The 17,491-nt window shown below is 43.1% G+C and overlaps 1 protein-coding gene across 7 annotated transcripts in view; it reads left to right on the forward strand.

The window, feature by feature from the left end:
- The window catches only part of PDE10A (phosphodiesterase 10A), a 569,606-nt gene that overhangs the window by 322,970 nt on the left and 229,145 nt on the right, over positions 1 to 17,491 (forward strand). The window contains exon 1 of one of the 7 annotated variants that reach the window (XM_032338531.1): positions 7,052 to 7,873. The exons of 5 other annotated variants lie outside the window; for them this stretch is intronic. In XM_032338531.1, coding sequence (XP_032194422.1) covers positions 7,858 to 7,873 — 16 coding nt within the window. In that variant the 5' untranslated portion in view covers positions 7,052 to 7,857. Of the gene's footprint in view, positions 1 to 7,051; positions 7,874 to 17,491 lie in introns of those variants that run through there. One more of the 7 variants, XM_032338532.1, reaches the window with a different exon arrangement.

The following is a 17,491-nucleotide window of genomic DNA, read 5'->3' on the forward strand; positions in this document are numbered from 1 at the left end:
GTATTTGTTCTTAACAATATTGTTCCGTATTTGATTTTTGAAACCCTAAATGAAATTTGTGTTGTCTTTTATGTTTACAAGGTATGCGTTCAGTACTAGGGAGAAGTGGTACAGGAGGCTGTAAAAGGAGTAAGGAAAGATGGAATCCCATCTTGGAAACCATCTGAAATTGTCTGCAGCGGTTAGTGATGGCTGTATAATTTTCAAAACAGGATTTGGCAAGTCTTCACAGGCCTGGAGAAAGAGGGTTGATTTTGAATGAGCTCGCTCAAATCACCTAAACAGTGCATGATCTTCGCTGCACTTACAGTTGTATAAAACAAATGTAACTTGTTTAATCCAAACATTGTGGCAGGCTTTCTTAGCAAAAGCTGTGTTCATATGTATGGAGAATTTTCTTCCTGTTGCCTTCAAGGAAATGAAAACACATCTTGGGTGCACTGATGCTGCTGATAGGCTAGCAGGTGTTTACCCTGAACAAAGTGAGTTTTAGAGAGAAGGAATCCTATGGATTAGTAACTATTGCTTCTCTTTCTCATGCCTCTCCTGGTAGCAGACCTTGCTCCGCTGCTGGGTTAGAAGGCCTGTGACTTGGGGCTGGCACTTCATGATGTCCCTGTCATCTGGCCCAAGGATTCACCCAGCAGTGCTGGTCAGAGCTCTTCTTGGGGACTGGTAGGATGCTGGGGGGGTGCTTTACTTGTTCCACCGCGGTGGAAGCGGGTTGGGGGGCATGCGGTCAGTCGTGTGCAGGGAGCCTGGCAGTCAGGTCAGGCTCAGTTACAGTGCAGTCACAAGTGCTCTGAAAACCTCAATGGTTAGTTATGACGATCACGGGTTTCTTTTTTGCACAAAGTTTACCCCTGGACCAGGGGACAGCTTCATACCTTTGGGGTTTTTGTTTGTTTGTTTGTTTGTTTGTTTTGAAAGGGCTGAAAAACAAACTCTGGGATTGTTTGCAATGGAAAGGACACCATTTCAGGAGAGAGTTACAAGCAGAGCCAAGGGTTCGAAACAGTATTAGGATTGACTTCAGCACGGGTTTGGGCCCTTCGCTGTTTCCATTAGAAGACTCTTGAGTGAAAGCTTGAAGGTGGACGGGTGGAACTCCTTATTTCATGACGGGTGAGCTCAGGGGAGGTAAGTGAGGCTTCTACTGAAAGCCAAACAGGGGTTTGGCCCAAATAGGGCAGGGGCTCCACACAGAAAAAAGGTTTTCTGACTCCCTGTGCAGCCATCCTTCTTTTGCTTTACGATTTCTCCCTCTCACAAATAAAGGTTAAATAGACTTGAGGGTGACTGACTTATAAACCACTTAACCACCCAGGCTTAGTCTTTAAGTGGAAGTCTTTAAGAGCCACAGTTTCCCATGTTTCCTACCCCTGTTGCGGTAGGTGGTGCTGTTCTGGATGAGATTGTATTTTGAGTACTTGAATGAGAACCAAGTAGAGGTAAATCACCAGAACTTCAGTGGGCAAATAAATCCTTGCTTTTTTTTTTTTTTTTTTAAGATTTTATTTATTTATTTGACACAGAGGGAGGAAGGGGCTCCATCCCAGGACCCATGACTTGAGCCGAAGGCAGTCACCCAACCAACTGAGCTACCCAGGTGTCCCCCACCCTAGTGTTTTACATTACTAAGATTCTGGGATAGTTTCTTACTTCAACAAAACTTAGCCCTTACAGGCAGATGCCTGCCTCTATGAGTTTCTTTTTCGTCATTGGTATTTTAACTACTTGACAGCATTTTCAAGAACTTACTGTGTTTCAGGCTGTGCGGAAGGTGCTTTATTTGTGTCATTTGTTAAATCATTTTAGTAGCCCGATACAAAGTTCTTTTCATCACTGTTGCACTTTTAGGGAAACTGAGGCTTGGAGATATAATAGCTTGTTCAAGGTCGTGGTGTGTGATTCCACATCCTGTGCCCTTCATGGCTTTGCCCTCCCTGACGCACTTGGCAGCACCGCCCAGCAAATGTCTATGATCTCTTGATGTGCGCCCAGCTCTGTACTAGGTCTGAGGATCAGAGCATGACTCAGAAAGAGTCCCTGTCCACAAGATTAGGATTTTACCTAGAAAAGGAGAGATTCAAGCAAGTAAATACGATGAAAGGTTAATAAAAGTGATGCAGTATAATGGGTGCTGGAAATATTTGGAATCAAAATCTCTTTTCCTGTAAGGTTTTGGACAAGTTCTCACTCCCCTGCCCTCCCAGCTAACCCTTCTGGCTTCTATTTTGTCATTCCTGAGGTGGGAGAAGTGTTGGCATTTTATAAGCTATAAAATGCAGAAGGCTACCTACCTCAAAATAGCATTAGCATGGAATGCATGAAGCCCTAAGGTTCCTGGCCCTCATGTACAATACATGGCAGTTCCCACTTGGTTTTAATGATTCAGTGGAAGATTTAGGGGGAGCACAAAGGAAGGAGCATTCCATTTGAGGGAAAAGAAGCAGAGTTTGATGCAGAAGGTGAAGCTCTGGTTTGAGTTATTAAGCAAAAGTTATTTTACTCTCACCAAGGGTAGGAAAGGGAAGTACATCCCAGGCTAAGGGAAAATAGCATGAGCAAAATTATGGAAGATGTAGGGAACTGCAAGAAGTTTATTATTAGAAAAATATGGAGCACAATCGGAGAAATGGTGGGAGATAATGTTTCACCAGGTGTCCTGGGCAGACCAAGCTCAGTGAACTCCATTGCGCAGGCAGTAAGGAACCCCTGGAAGGGGTAAGTCTGTGCTGTGGCTTGCTTGCTTGCTTCCTCCTCTCGTGCACATTCTGGAAGTGTGGAAGCGTTGTCAGAGGTGGCGTGGAGGGAGTGACCGACGAAGGAAAGGGAGCCCGTTAGTGGACCGCGTAGAGGGAGACGAGGAAAGCTTAAACTACGGCAGAGGGAATGGGATGGGGAGAACAGACAGACGCGATGCGAAGGAATTAAAATCGTTAAAGATGTGTTTGTGAAGTTTCAGAAGTACGGGAAAGGAGGAGTCCAGGAAAGCTACCACGTTTTTGGACTTGGTGAACTTGAGCGAGAAGTGTGTACTAAAGACGAGGAATGCAGAAAGGCGTTTTTCTGAATGCTTTTTAACTGTTGCATTTTTTGTGTGTCAGGATTATTCACTTAGAGAACTCAATGATGTGAACAGTGTACTAAAAGTAAAAGTAGAAATTCCACTGCCCTACATGACCTGGTAGTTTTTTCCCCTGCATGTTTTCAACTATATGCACGTGTAATGATCACCTCAACAGATACAGTACCTTTGCAACATTCTTCTGTCATTTAATAATCTAGGACAAGCAGCTTTACAGCTTTTTCACTTAGGTGCACAGAGATGGAACACCTTCATTCATTAGTGTAAAACAGTAAGTGGTATCCCATTCCATTAGGAACATTTCCATTGATTTCTTTATGTTTGCACTTACAAGTAGTGCTACAGAGGACATTCAGTGTATCTACCTTTGCATGCTTTTGACGGTATGGAAACAATCTTCTTTGGAGGCTAAGTTCAGTTTTGTAATGCAGCTTCTGGGGTAGCCCGGTAACGGGCATTCAGGTGCATATGTCAGTTAGTCAGTGGGGTCAGAAGAAGCTGGTATTTAGGAGGGAAAGTTGAACTGCTGTCACGTATGTGTAAGATGTCCAAGTGTCAACAGTGCTTGAAGCTACAGACAATGATTTACTTATTGAAACTAGTTTCTTGGTGCCTAGTGTTTATCAGGTACTGTATTAGCTTTGGTATATAATGACGTCACAAAGCTTTACTGTAGAGTGAAGAAGAAGGCAATTATATGAATATTACTTAGTAAATTTACTGTTAAAAATTGCAATAAAGGCTGCAAAAGAGAAGAACTGGGTGCTAGGAGGGGACCTAACTTTTAAATTCAGAGTAGGCAAAGCCTCCCTGTTTGTCACACATTCCTCTCTGCTAATCCTAAATACTATTTTCTTTACGTACATGTCTTGACTATTGTACTTCATACGTATCCTAGAAGGAGCCAGCTCTGTAAGAATTGGCTTAAACAAGTAGAAGTTTTTCCAGTTTGGATGGTTTGGTGTGGTTTTATTGCCTGCTTCATCTAATTGGGGGTAGCGTTCCACTGCTTGCTTATACAACTTTTTATTTATTCATTTCCCAGTAGATAAGCATTTAGGTAAAAGCTACTTCACAAACAACATGGGATTTGCCTCTTTCTCTGCATTTCTAGTGCTGCTTCTGTTTCCAGTTGTCAGTGAGCCGAAGGCTGCCACCAAGTCGCTCCTTGGAGGAAGGCCCCTCCCATCCCTGCAGGTGCACTGTCCCTCCCAGACCTTCTGCAGATGCTGGTCGTCTGGACAGAATGGGAGGGGCCTGGAATCCCAGTGCCTCAGGAGGACGCGCCGTATGGGAGCACCAGGTGCTTGCAGGAGGATTTTTCTTTCCTACTCAAAAGCTCTCCTTCCCCCGTACGGGCATTTACTATTTTCATCCAGCCACGACATGGGGTGTTAGAACCGTCATTTTTGCTGATTAATTTTTTAATTTAATTAACTTATTAATTAATTTTTACTTCTCTGATCTTTTTTTTTTTCTTTTAAGAGTTTATCTATTTATTTGACAGATAGAGGGACAGGGAGAGAGGGAACACAAACAAGGGTGGGTGACAGAGGGAGAAGCAGGCTCCCCACTGAGCAGGGAGAGCCCGTTGATGGGCTCGATCCCCGGACCCCGGGATCATGCCCTGAGCTGAAGGCAGACCCTTAACGACTGAGCCACCCGGGCTCCCCATCTCTGATCTTACGATTTAACTGTTTCTTGGAACAATACGGGTTACAGTTGCCTTGGCCCTTGTGTTGCTCAAGTAGGATACCTGTTTGTAATAAGTATCCGTGAGTTTCTAAGGAGTTGCCCCAGGATGTAAGTCCATAAACCTTTTGGTACGTGGATTTTTCCTCAACATGGCTGCACAGCAGCATCCTGTGGGGGACCTTTGACTGTTGTCCCAGACTTATTCCTGCAGACTTGTCAGACAATACAGTTAAAAACAAGATAGCCATGGGTTACCAAAGGTGTTTCAGGATATAGCTGAAAAGGAGGCATGCCATATTACATAATTCTTTTGTTCTTAACATGAAATTTGGTTTTTAGTTATCTCCCTTCTGAAGGTTAGTTTTGTTTTCATATTGGAGGAAAAACAACTTCTGATATCACATAAATACAGACTAGCTTAGACTTTAGCCGTCTTTCAGTGAGAGGCTGGTATTGTATAAGGTATAATTTAGGAGCACTGGATCTTTGTGGGGTTGAACTTCATATCATAAGGATGTTTTCTTTATGAAGAAGAACACAAAAATATGTCACTTTTGCAAATATCACCAGAACTCCTCACTCAGTCTTTGCCAAGACCTTGGAACGGGTCTGCCCAAGTGCTAGGCCTTGAAACTTCACTTCCTGGTACCTCTTCCTCTACTCCAAAATATTGTTCCCAGTTACTTTCCATGGTGACCAAATTGCCTGTCTGGCAGGACAGCCCAGTGGTACATATGTTCATTAGGCCGCAGAGGCCAGCAGGGTTATTGTCCTGGGACAACTCCTGTGGGTGGAAGCTCATCTGTTTGGTTGGGTTAGAGTGATGGCTGGGTCCGGGACTGGTTTAATGTCTGTGTCCTCACGGCCTGACGCCTCAGCTAGAGCTGCTTTCTTGATTTCTTTCCTGTCCCTGGAAAAGCCTAAGGGGACTGCTGGGCCAGGCGACTTGTGCAGAGAGAAAAGGCAGCAAGGAAAGGACAGACTGGTCGTATCAATCTTTGCTCATTGTATACCGATGTTAGTATCAAAAAATATTGATTAGGAAAGCGATTTTCTCCTTCATTTTCAGACATCTACAACAAAACAAGAGTGATTGCATCCAAGATCAAGTTGGTACTGCAGTCGTAGGTAGGGCTCTTCAGAATAGAACTCTTTATGTTTACAGAGACTTCGAGAAGAGACAGTGTCGTCATGTAGTAGTATTAATAAATTAGGCCGACGTGAAGAGACTGTTCTGGTTATTTATGCATGAGATTAAAAACATCGGAGAACAGCCGGCCTGACTAATTGATGTAAATTCTTTGAAGGACTAAGTTTTCTATTAGCAAGTTCTCAGTGTAAAAATGTCAAAGAGTGGGCCATCTAGAGACGAGGAAATCTTAAAAGTAATTACTCTTCTGAAAGGATTTTGAAGGAGAGCACAACTGGACCTGAAAGTGTTGGAGTCCACCAGTTTTTTAGAAAGATTTTATTTATTTATTTGATGTGAGGTGGGCAACGGGCAGAGGGAGAGGCAGAGGGAGAAGGGGACTCCCCGCTAGCAGAGAGCTCAACATGGGGCTCCATCCCAGGACCCTGGGATCATGACCCGGGCTCACGGCAGAGGCTTAACTGACTCTGCCCCCCAGGTGCCTCCGGAGTCTACTAGTTTTTGTGCACTGGCTCCCTCCTTTCCACTTCCTAGGGCAGTTGTAAGCATGACATATTTTAATGCCACTAAGTGATATAAAACACAGAACAGCACACAGCAAACACTCCGTAAAGTTAGTAAATTAGGTGTCATACAGAACTGTTTGCAAAACAAAATGTTAATGCTATTGAGTTTGAGTAGCTGAAGGAAGAAATATGGAAATCATACTTAACTATAAATCTTTGAACACTAGATCTGGCGAATACAGCTTTCTGTATCAGGTATGTTTAAAGAATTAATTCCTTATTTGTGAGGCAAGGGTGGAGGGAGCAGACTAGGAGCAGGACCTGAAGTACCCATGTGTGACTATGCGCGGAAGAGTCCCGCCTGGGTGGCTGGAGGCAGCTTAGTAGGTCCTGTGGACACGCGCACTTCTGTGTCCTTGATGAAGTGGCCTCAGGACATTTACTGAGTGTGTGTTGTGTGAGTGAAAGGTGTGACAAGGAATGGACAGAAGTCTGCCGGTGGGATGCTCTGTGGGATCCAGAGAGAAGGGTAGGGTGAGGCAGGGGCAGGGAGCCTCGCAGGATCTTCCGGGAGGGGAAGAGAGAGGGAAAGAGAGCTCTGATTTTGTAACACTGAGCCCAGCAAGAAATATTTGCTATGCTGTAAACTGAAGGACACATTAGGGGACACCCCCCCCCCACACACACCCCCCCACACACACTTTGGTTTCTTAAATAGAAGCAAAGACCCTCAGAAGACAACCTACTTTCTCATTGGATTAAGTTTTACCCTGATCTTAAAACCTCACCTTACAGAGAACTCATTCACTGCCATTTTCATAGACAATCATGCTTTAGAACTGGGCACTGGCTGGCCACTCTCTCTCAACGAAGTGGTTAGTGTGTTGGAAAGGCCGCAGGCCCTCGTGGCAGCGTGTCCTCACGTAGCGTGGAAAACCTAGGAGTCTTCCCTGGAATCCCCAAGGAGTGAAGTGATTGATCGTAAGGTGTCAAATTCTCATTCAGGTGGGAAGTGTTGATTGAGAGAGACGAAAGCCTCTGGCTGGGGAGGGGTATGAAGTGTGGTGAGGGGAAGATTCCATGGTTGGACTGTGATGTCAGCAGCGCCCAAGGGAACAAGCTTGTACTCAGTGTCGGCAGTTGGAATCTGTTGAGGGCGGTTGGTCAATCCTTGGCCTGTGAGATCGGACAGTGGAAGACCCCACTGGTGTCAGCTTTGACTCTAGGTAGAAAGGAAGTAATCTAAGGGCTTGTGCAAGTCTCTGTTGCCGGGACAGTCCGCAGACCTGACGCCAACCCTAGGAATCTGGCTGCTGAAGAGGCCAGGGAGGCCGGCTTAGAGGCTCCGAGCTGGTGGCCCGTGACGTGTTGCTGCTCCTGCTTTCGAGCCCTGGCCCTTAGTGGCTAACTGTGGTATGGCAAGAGTATATGGTGAGGAGGGGGCTTGTTCAAATGAATGCTTATTAAGCGCTTACTGTGTACCAAGGGTTCTGCTAAGCCTGTTGAAAGACTCTGGGGCTCCCCAGAGTCTGTGATGATACCACAGTGAAACTAAGGCGTACCTAATAGTTTCCTAATTAATGTGGGTTCAGTGGTGGATGCAGTGACTTTCAAAGAGTTCCTCTGACTTTTCATAACTGTGAGAGGTCACGACGAGGACCAATGGGAACAAAACCAGAACTGATTGTAATGTTTCTCCAGCAGCCGTGCAGGAAGGGTAGTACTGGAGAAGGTGGGCCTGTGGGGGCACCGTGCCTTGGTGTAGCAGAGCCGCATCCAGCCCCGTCGCAAGGGAGGGAGCTCTACTGAGCAAGGGCTGCGCACAGAAGTCTGCTACCGTCTGAAGGAGAGGGCCATGGTGCCGCGCGGCGGCTCCCCTGCGTCACTGTCTCATCTGCCTTTGCTTTCCGCAAGCCCGTGTTACGTGTCAGAATGCCTGGTGGTCACAGTAGGGGAGGGTCGGTATACAGTTCATTATGATCGTATCCTTTAACATTCATCCCTAATTGTCCTATAATACAGCAGTTCTGAAATGACCTGAAGGAAGACATGAGAATATGTTAGGCTGTCTGGGTTAGAGCTGAGGCCGATCTGGAAGTTCTTTATGGGAAGGCTTTTGTCTCTCCCCGGAAGGATTGGGGAGGTGCACCCGGGTCGGGGGGGGGGGGCAGATGGGAGGAAAGGATTCCAGAAAGACACCTGGAGATCCTTTCCAGACACAAGAGAAGATGCATTGATGCAAAAAGGTAGTCATGATGCATTTGTCTTTAAGGTTCATAGCCGTGCTCCTAGCTGGTAGCAAAAGCAAGTTTCTAACCCCTCGTCCAGGATCAGTAGTTTGGAGTTTTCCTAATTTTTTTGGAAAAAGTATAGAGATAATGGAATTTTTTTTCTTTGAAAATGGATTTGTGATTCGTCCCATTGTATGAGCTTAACAAAATAGAAGAACCCAAGGAACCATTTACTGAACAATTATCATGTTCTAGACAGTTTATTAAGAATTTTACATCCATTATCTTTATTAATTATAATGATCCTTATAAGATCGCTACTCCTTTTTTAAAAGACTTTATTTATTTGAGAGAGAGAGAGCGAGCGTGAACAGGGAGGAGTAACGGGGGGAGGCTAAGCAGGCTCCCTGCTGAGAGGGAAGCCCAGTGCGGCGCTCCATCCCAAGACCCTGGGATCATGACCTGAGCTGAAGGCAGAGGCTTAACCGACTGAGCCACCCAGGAGCCCCAGATTGCTACTCTTGTGACGACTATTTTATAGATCTGAACCTTAAGATGAGTCCATTGCCGAAGGTCAAACAGTTGGGGTCATACCATTTGTACCCTGATTACACATCAGGGGAAGACTTCCTTTTTCATGGTATGAAACAACTTCTGAACAAATGTTTTAGTTTGGAAAATTTTAAGTACAATTTTTCTAAAAAGCACTTTGTCATTTGTTTTTCCTGTTTGATAAGATACTTTGATAATAAATTGCCAATACATTTGCCTGTAACTCTTAAAAGTTGAATTTTTAACATCTCTTTGATATTGTTAGTCTTATGGGGCGAGTTCTCTCCAAAATGTGGAAATGAGATCAGAAATTCAACATGAGTAGTAAGGTTTGCTTCCAAAATTGCATGAAACTAAATTTTACTGTTCTCAGATGCAATTATAGAATTGCCAAAATATGTATTGGTATTTTAGATATAACCAGTGAATTAACAGGTTTGGGGGTTTTTTCCTCAAAAAATTATAAATGGAAAGCGTCTTTTTAAACTAGACATGTGAGTGGTTTGTTGGTATGACTCATGGCCTCTCGCGAATGATAGCATCAAAGTTTTGGCCAAGTTTCTTTGCAAAGTTTGGGAGAATGGAGGTTCAGGTTGGGGTTGCCAGGCTCCCGTAGTCAAAAGAATCTGGGTTTTTAGAATCAGATGGACTTGGTTCAATTTCAGCTTTGCCCATCTCAGGTATTGGGTTGATTTTGAGGAAGATGTCTTAACTTCTCTGAATTTCAGTTTCTTCATCCATAGATTAGAGATAATCCTGACTTCACGATCTGGATCTTGTGAAGCCCTCCAGCCTTACCTCCTGCCATCCCTTTATGTACTCCTCCTCTTTCAGTGCATGGTTCTCCAGCTTAGCACAGACTTTCACTGCATCACAGAATGTCAGTTCTATTTTTAGCGATGCTAAATTTGCTCATGAGGTTCAGCTGGTGTCCGCCAGATGTCTCCACTGTAAAGGTATCTTTTCTTCTTTGTAATGAATGGTTTGTGGGACGATACTTTGAGATGGTGTGGATATTGTATTTCTCAACACCCAATCATTCAAGTGGTTTTAGTATTCATTGATTTATCTTTGCTTGAATTATTACTTTGAGTTTACAGAATGATGTTTTTTGAAAACTTCTACTCTTCCTTCCTCATTTAAGTTTTGAATTATCCTATAAAGGGCCCCCCCACCCCCTTGCTTTGGGTATCCACATGGATCCAGGAATTCCTTTTACATTCAATGTATAATAACACATTATCATATTTATCCTTGCTCCCTTTATATTTAATGTGTTACAACCCATTGCTGTATGTATTATTTCTGATCCTCTAACTGCTCCAGATTTGGCCAGTATGAATCCTTCCAAATCCTTTCCTTAGTCCATTTCACACATCTCCCATTAGCTTAGACATTTCTTGCCTTTCTAGCACAGATTTTTCCATATTTACTTTATGATTTTTTGACTGGCAATCAACCATTTCTCCAAGAAGCCTTGGTGCTATTTATTTATTTATTCATAAAAAGATTTTATTTTTTCATTTGATAGAAAGAGATCACAACTAGGCGGAGAGGCAGGCAGAAAGAGAGGAAGGGAAGCAGGTTCCCTGCTGAGCAGAGAGCCTGACACGGGACTCGATCCCAGGATCCTGAGATTATGACCTGAGCTGAAGGCAGAGGCTTTAACCCACTGGGCCACCCAGGCGCCCCGCCTTGGTGCTATTTAATGATAACAGTTTGGTATCCAAGACTTGAGCACTAGGCATACTCCCTGCAACTTGGGTGTTATTTCTTTGAGGGATTTTTTAGTCTATCAGCTAAAAATATATGTATTTGCAGAAGTTTATTATTTATTAAACAATGCTATCTCCAATTGAAATCCAATACCATAGGGGTCCTCCTTACCAGGAATTATAAAAATATATATCAAGTAATCAGTGTAGAAAGCAATTAATAGAAACCTTATGTACTATAGGCTAGCATGATTTGGTAACAATCTCATTTTATACTACAAGTATTACTGATGACATAACATAGCTCACTTAGAGTAATTTGCTTTGTGAGTTACGATAGCATGAGAAGTCTGAGGAAGGTTTTCATTGTGTCTTCACTTCCTTAACTTACTCAGAATGACCTACATGACTAAAATATTAGTGTCCTTACAAGATGAGTGGCATAGGAGTACATTTGCCATTTTTAAATTTCTTAAATTATAACGAAAATCTATTAAAACATAAATATTTACTAATAAGGCTTTAAGATACTAAATGTGACTAATGTAGTATTAGCTTAGATTTTGCTGTCTTAATATTAGATGTAGATTTTGCTGATGCAACAGTCAATACATGCATTGTTTGATTTTTAAAAATTTTTATTTTATTGTGGTACCTCATTCATGCTGGTTTTTCTCATTTTAGAATATCGAATCATATCATCAACTCTCCTAATTAGGGCATTTTGAACTTTACCATATATATGTGAGGATTTCAATTAAAACCATTTATGCTGTAATGAATTTTTTATGTGATAGTATTTTTGTCTATCTGTATTTTAAAATAGGTATTTGAGATCTTTTTGTTATGAACACATGATATAGTCTTTTATACAAAAAGCACTGACGAATGAATGGGTCAGCTTTGTGGATTAAGTTCTTCTGGCAAACAGCATAAAACCCGTTGAAAGCAATGTCAGGTGGGTTAGAGCCTTCATTTATGTCAGGCTACTTGATATTCAGCAGCTACTTTCAACATTTTAAAGTATCTTTTGAAGAGCTGTTTAAGCTCTTCGTTTGTGTGTCCCAAGTGTGAGGTGAACTTGACATTGCCTCTTGGCCAAGACTGCAGAGCAGGGCAGGACCAGATGAGTAATGCTTGTGGTGGTTCAGATCTCTGGCAACCCATTCTGTGCAGCTGTGGTTCCTGTTATTGGAAGCCTTGGGCTTTGAGTGAGAGACAGCAGCCAGTACTAACAGGTTTACTATAGTAGAGCAAAGCAAAACAAAAACAGTAAAATAATTTCTACTTCGACACTGACTACAATTGTACCAATTTTATGTCAAGTATAAAATTTAAACCTCATTCCAAGTTCTGCCTTGAAAAAAACAGCAAAGGCATGCTGACAATACTTGTCAGGCAAAACGCTTGAAATGTATTCAGCTATTTCTTGGGCTTGGAAAGAAAAGCCCCCTTTGTGCTGGCTATTAAGGTTTATAGACAAGAAGGCTGCAGTACAATCCCATTTGACCATGCTGATTTATAACGAATGTGCAGAGTCTCAGTTTCCCTTTCACTCCGCTCTCTGCTCCTCCTCCTCCTCCCAATACAAATACTTCTTGTCTTGCTTTACTGCTTCTATAATCCAGATGACTAATATGATACAATGTCAAGTATCTGGGCAAAGCAATTGTCTCATTTTTAAATTTATTTTGATTTAAACATTTTGTTAATTGAGGGGGAATAATTTTATCATGGCTATTATAATTGAGTAAACTGTCTATACTTTCTTAAAAAACAATGCTTTAAGTCATTTCTAGTGTCTGCGCAAATACCCAGATGTAGCTTGAATGAAACGGAGCTTAAAAGCTTTTACTTCAGATTTGTCTTAGAATATACTTGCCTTGATGGCGGGGCAGTCAGTAAAATTATAAAGCTAACTGTATTTCCCTCATTCCCCAATAGTTTAATACCACCAAGATCTTTCTCTAATATCAAGCCAAGGTTGATGGGCTGGGGGTGAGGTCTTCTCTCCTAGTGTCTATTATAATAAGAATAAATTAGTTTGAAATGTTTAGACATACAGTTTAAAAAAACCAAACAAATGAAACCATCTAGTATTTACAGCAGTATTTAGCAACTTTATAAACTATCTTAAGAACAGAAGATGCATTTCTGGTTGATGATATGAAAAATTTAAGGCTAATAATATTAATTAAAATAGAATACAGTCACTTAGTTTTATAGGAGTGGCAACACAACCAAAATGTTAAGAAAGCATTGTACTTGGAGTAAGAATTTCTGATTTTGATTGCTAGACCTCTGAGACCTACAGGGCTCTGATGATTTTGTTTTCTGGGTGTTTCTGTGTGCAGAGACCTTTATCATGTCTTCACTTCATTTAACCTGCGTCATTTGAGCCAGAATTCTAAAACAGCAGAAATAATCATCCCTCTTGCCTGAACAACATGTAATAATTATGTTTTGTCGTGTTTTTTAAACAGCACTTTCCCAAAATACTTATGCCTTAGTCCTTCAGTTACATGTATCCGGTAAAGAGGAAAATAAATAGGTCATTCATACGTTAAATTTGGCGAAACCTCCAAATTACTTGAAACACTTGTTGATGGATTTAACTCATCTAAGGTCATACATGATAATCTGACAAACTGGGACCAGAAAGGCTTTTTGGAGGAAGCCTTTTGAGGCTACATTAAATGTAGCATTCTATGCTGTCTGCTATAAGATTGACTAAATCTTATTACTAGTTATTTCTAAGGAATAGAAGAATTTCAGTGTATTTGTTAATGTTGTTTGTAAAAACTTTAAGTAGTAGTCTGCATGTGTTTGAATCTTTTCTAACTCTGCTCTAGGTGCTCTATGAAAATAAGGTTCCCTCTTGCATGCCCTGATGTACAGTGTTTTCCCTTCTAAGGTATTAGCCCGGAGTATCCTTCACATCTGGCCCTCATTCATATGGCTGGATTTGGAATTTGCTATCTGCTAGGTTTCCTGTAATCTTTACTTGATGAAACAGGCAATGATTAAATTTTCCATCAGTTCTGTTCATATTAATAAAATGAAGGAATTTCTCATTTAATTCATCCTTCATCTTCTTAGGGAATAAATGCTGAAAGTTTATAGCAAAAGTAACTTATGCCCATATAAGACCTGAGAGCCTAAGGAAATTCCTCATTTCTGGTTTCCTTAAACTTTTGCTAAGGATGAGCAATTTAACTACTAAACTAAAATTTGAGAGCTGAGAGTTTGCTATGCTGAATTGTTCTAATTGGTTTCTCCCCATATATACTTTGAAACAATTTGTACTCTTTTTTCTTTCTCTTTTCCTGTGAAGTGAATTACTTGAGCACATGTATTGCCCTGTGCAATACTGTGACAGTGGTAACATTTGGGGCCCACCTGAAATTCAGGCTAAGTTCTTTCTCTCAAAATCTTTAATTTCATGTTTTGCTACATAGATTAACTTTCACAGATTCCAGGGATTAGGTGTGGCTATCTTTTGGGAGGTCGTTTTTGGGCCTACCACAGTATCTGACTTTTTACTTATAAACTGTTGGAAGGATGAGGTTGAGCTGTAGTAGGAGAGTGGGAATTAGAGCGTATGGAATCTGAAGGCTCACTTGAAACATGGCTCACTTACTTATCTGTTGTGTAAACTCGAGCAAGTTTATCTCTTAGTCCTCTTTTCCTTTTCTGTAAAATGTAGACATAATAGCAAATGTATCATAGGATTATTTTGAAGATTAAATGATTTAATAGCTGGAAAGTCATTAGAATAGTGCCTAGTACATAGTAGGCACACAAAGGATGTTCACGATGGTTATCACAAGGAGTTGGCCAGAAAAGCTTTGCATTTAAATTAAGCAGTTGTGAAGGTTGATGCTTGGTGGTGGACCCATTCGATATGCTTTGCTTGTATTCATGAAAGGTCATTATTTGCTACATGAAGGAACCAGCAGTAAGATAACTAGGAAAACATAGTTGTGTCTTTTGGTGGGGGTTCCGGTGGGAATGAGCCTTCCTGATGTACTTCGTTTTTATACTGTTTAAATTTTTGAGTGACAATTTGAAAAGACCAACTAAATAAAGGAAGGTCAAGAAATCAAAGTTCAGAGAGGATCATCTATACTTGATTATATAGCTAATAAAAATCCCCAAAGAATAAAATTTGGGAGTTTTTTGGGTATTTGTTCCCATGATTCAAGAATCTACTTGTTTCTTTGGTGTTTATGGTGATTTTCCTTCTTGAGTCCAGTTTTTATATTCAGTATGCCTTCTCAACAATCTTTTGTTTTATTTCATTTTTTACTGTGCTTTTAAACATAGGTAGATTTATTAAGAATTGATAATTAGATCATTTGATAAGAACAAACTCACCTTAGAAAAATACTTAAGTTGAAATACAGATCTTTAACTTATTCTTAAATTGACATGGAGAGCTGTTAAGTATAATGATTTAAAACATGGGCTTCTGTGTACTTATGAAACTCTCATGATATAGTTTTTATTTTTCCATTGGTTTTGTTTTCTTAACCTTGCATTAACTTTAAATTAACACTTTCGCTGCAGTTCACTTACTTTTTATTGTGTCACACTGTACTTTTACATATCTTATTAAGATCAGTAATGATGACTCAGCCTTCATGAGGAAATCTGTTTTTGGTGAAGATTATATACCTTAAATAACTGGCACCTTACTTTGTGTGGAGCTTTATGTTTTGAACACATATTCTAGCTAGTTTATTAAAGTTGTACAATAGCCCTAGGAAGCAGGTGGGTTAGGCATAGCTAACGTCTTTTGTCTTCGTGTGTTACTGTTTATTGGCTTGTCTTAGCTTGAGTAAGAGGCAAGGACGGTGTTTTTATCATGCCTAGATTTCTAGTACCTAGCATACTGTCGGTGCTCGAAAACAGTTGACTGTGCAAATAAATGCATAGTTGGGGGGACAAGATAAGAAAAATCACCAAAATTACCGTCAGTGATTTTTCTAGGCTTATGTGGAAAATAAGTGAAATTGCCAGAACAAAATTCCTTGTCCTTGGACTTCGTTAGTCATTGCTTCTCTCAGAACAACTGACTGATTCCTTTTTTCTGCCTTTTTTTTTTTTAATTTTTTAAAAAATATTTTATTTATTTGAGAGAGCAAGCGAGCGAGCACGAAAGGGGCGAGGGGCAGAGGGAGAAGCCGGCTCCCTGATAAGCAGAGGGCCCGATGTGGGACTCGATCCTGGGACTTCAGGATCATGACCTGAGTCGAAGGCAGTTGCTTAACCAACTGAGCCACCCAGGCGCCCCCTTTTTTCTGCTTTAAATGTGAGATCCGTTTAGGGCTATTAAATCCTTTGTGCCAAAAGGAATAAATTAATCCAGAGCCCAAGTAGGATTTAGCACTTTTGCACATGAACATTATCCAAGGAAAATGATCAAAGCCTGAATGCCTTAGAACATTATGAGAAATTCAGTTTTGTTTATTCTGTGTATCATAAATTTTAAGTGATATGCTTATTCCTCTCTGTCGCAGGCAGTTTGGGCTGCGGTCACAATCGGTCGGTGCGGGCCGACTGCGCTCCTAGGGAAAGCCACCTTCCTCCATTATCCCCACGCGGCAGAGAGGGTCTCTCCTGTCTCTTCTGGGGCACTGACCCTGTCGAGGCCTCTGTGCTCACGACCTCATGATCTCCCGAAGGCCTCACGCCCACCTCCTAACCACGGGGGAAGAGGACTTCAGCACAGGAGTTCTGATGGGTCGTAGCCGTACCCCGTGTCAGAGTGTGGTGGTACCCCGGCGTCCACCTGCCCCCTCCATCACCGGGCTCAGCGGACGCGCACTCCTGCTTCGGTGCGTGCTGAGAAACGCAGCGCTGAGACCGGAGCGGCCGAGCGGCCCCGCCGGCTTTCTTCCCGTACTGCCGCCGTAACGGACCTAGAGAAGGTGCGTAATTTACTCTCATCCTCTACCGCGGAGCGCAGCCAGCGTGGAGGAAGGCCGCACGTCGGCCTCGGAACCGGCATCGGCTCTCCCGTCAGCTGGCTCTGCCAGGCACCCGGCTCCCCGGACGTGAACTGCGCTCGTCCTCGTCCTCACCGGCGACCCGCCGCCGCGGTCGGTAAAGTCCCGCGCCTTTCGCGCTGTCCCTTCGCCCGCTGTCCCTTCGTCCGCTCTCTCGCCCGGCCCGCGGCGGCGACGCACGAACCGGGCCCGCGGCGGCAGCGCTTCTCGGGAGCGGCAGGTCCGCTGGGGGCCGCGCAGGCCGGGACCGACGCCGACGGCGCGGCGTCCGCCAGGGCCGGGGCAGGGCGCGGGTTGCGCGCAGTCCTGGGCGAGCGGGCGCCGGGCCGCGGACGTCCTTCCGCACTCAGCGGCGGTCCGCGCGGCGGGGCAGCGCCGGACTCGCCGGATTTGTACCTGCGGGTCCGGGGCACGGCTGTCCTCGGGCTTCGGGCGCACGCGGCTCCCGCCCCGCGGTCCGGCGTCCCCCGCCGAGAAGCTCCGCGCCGGCGGCCGTCCGGCCTCGCCGCGGAGACGCGCTTCGGCCGGGCACGCCGTCCC

Source organism: Mustela erminea, chromosome 4 (assembly GCF_009829155.1).
Source record: "Mustela erminea isolate mMusErm1 chromosome 4, mMusErm1.Pri, whole genome shotgun sequence".
Lineage (NCBI taxonomy): Eukaryota > Metazoa > Chordata > Mammalia > Carnivora > Mustelidae > Mustela > Mustela erminea.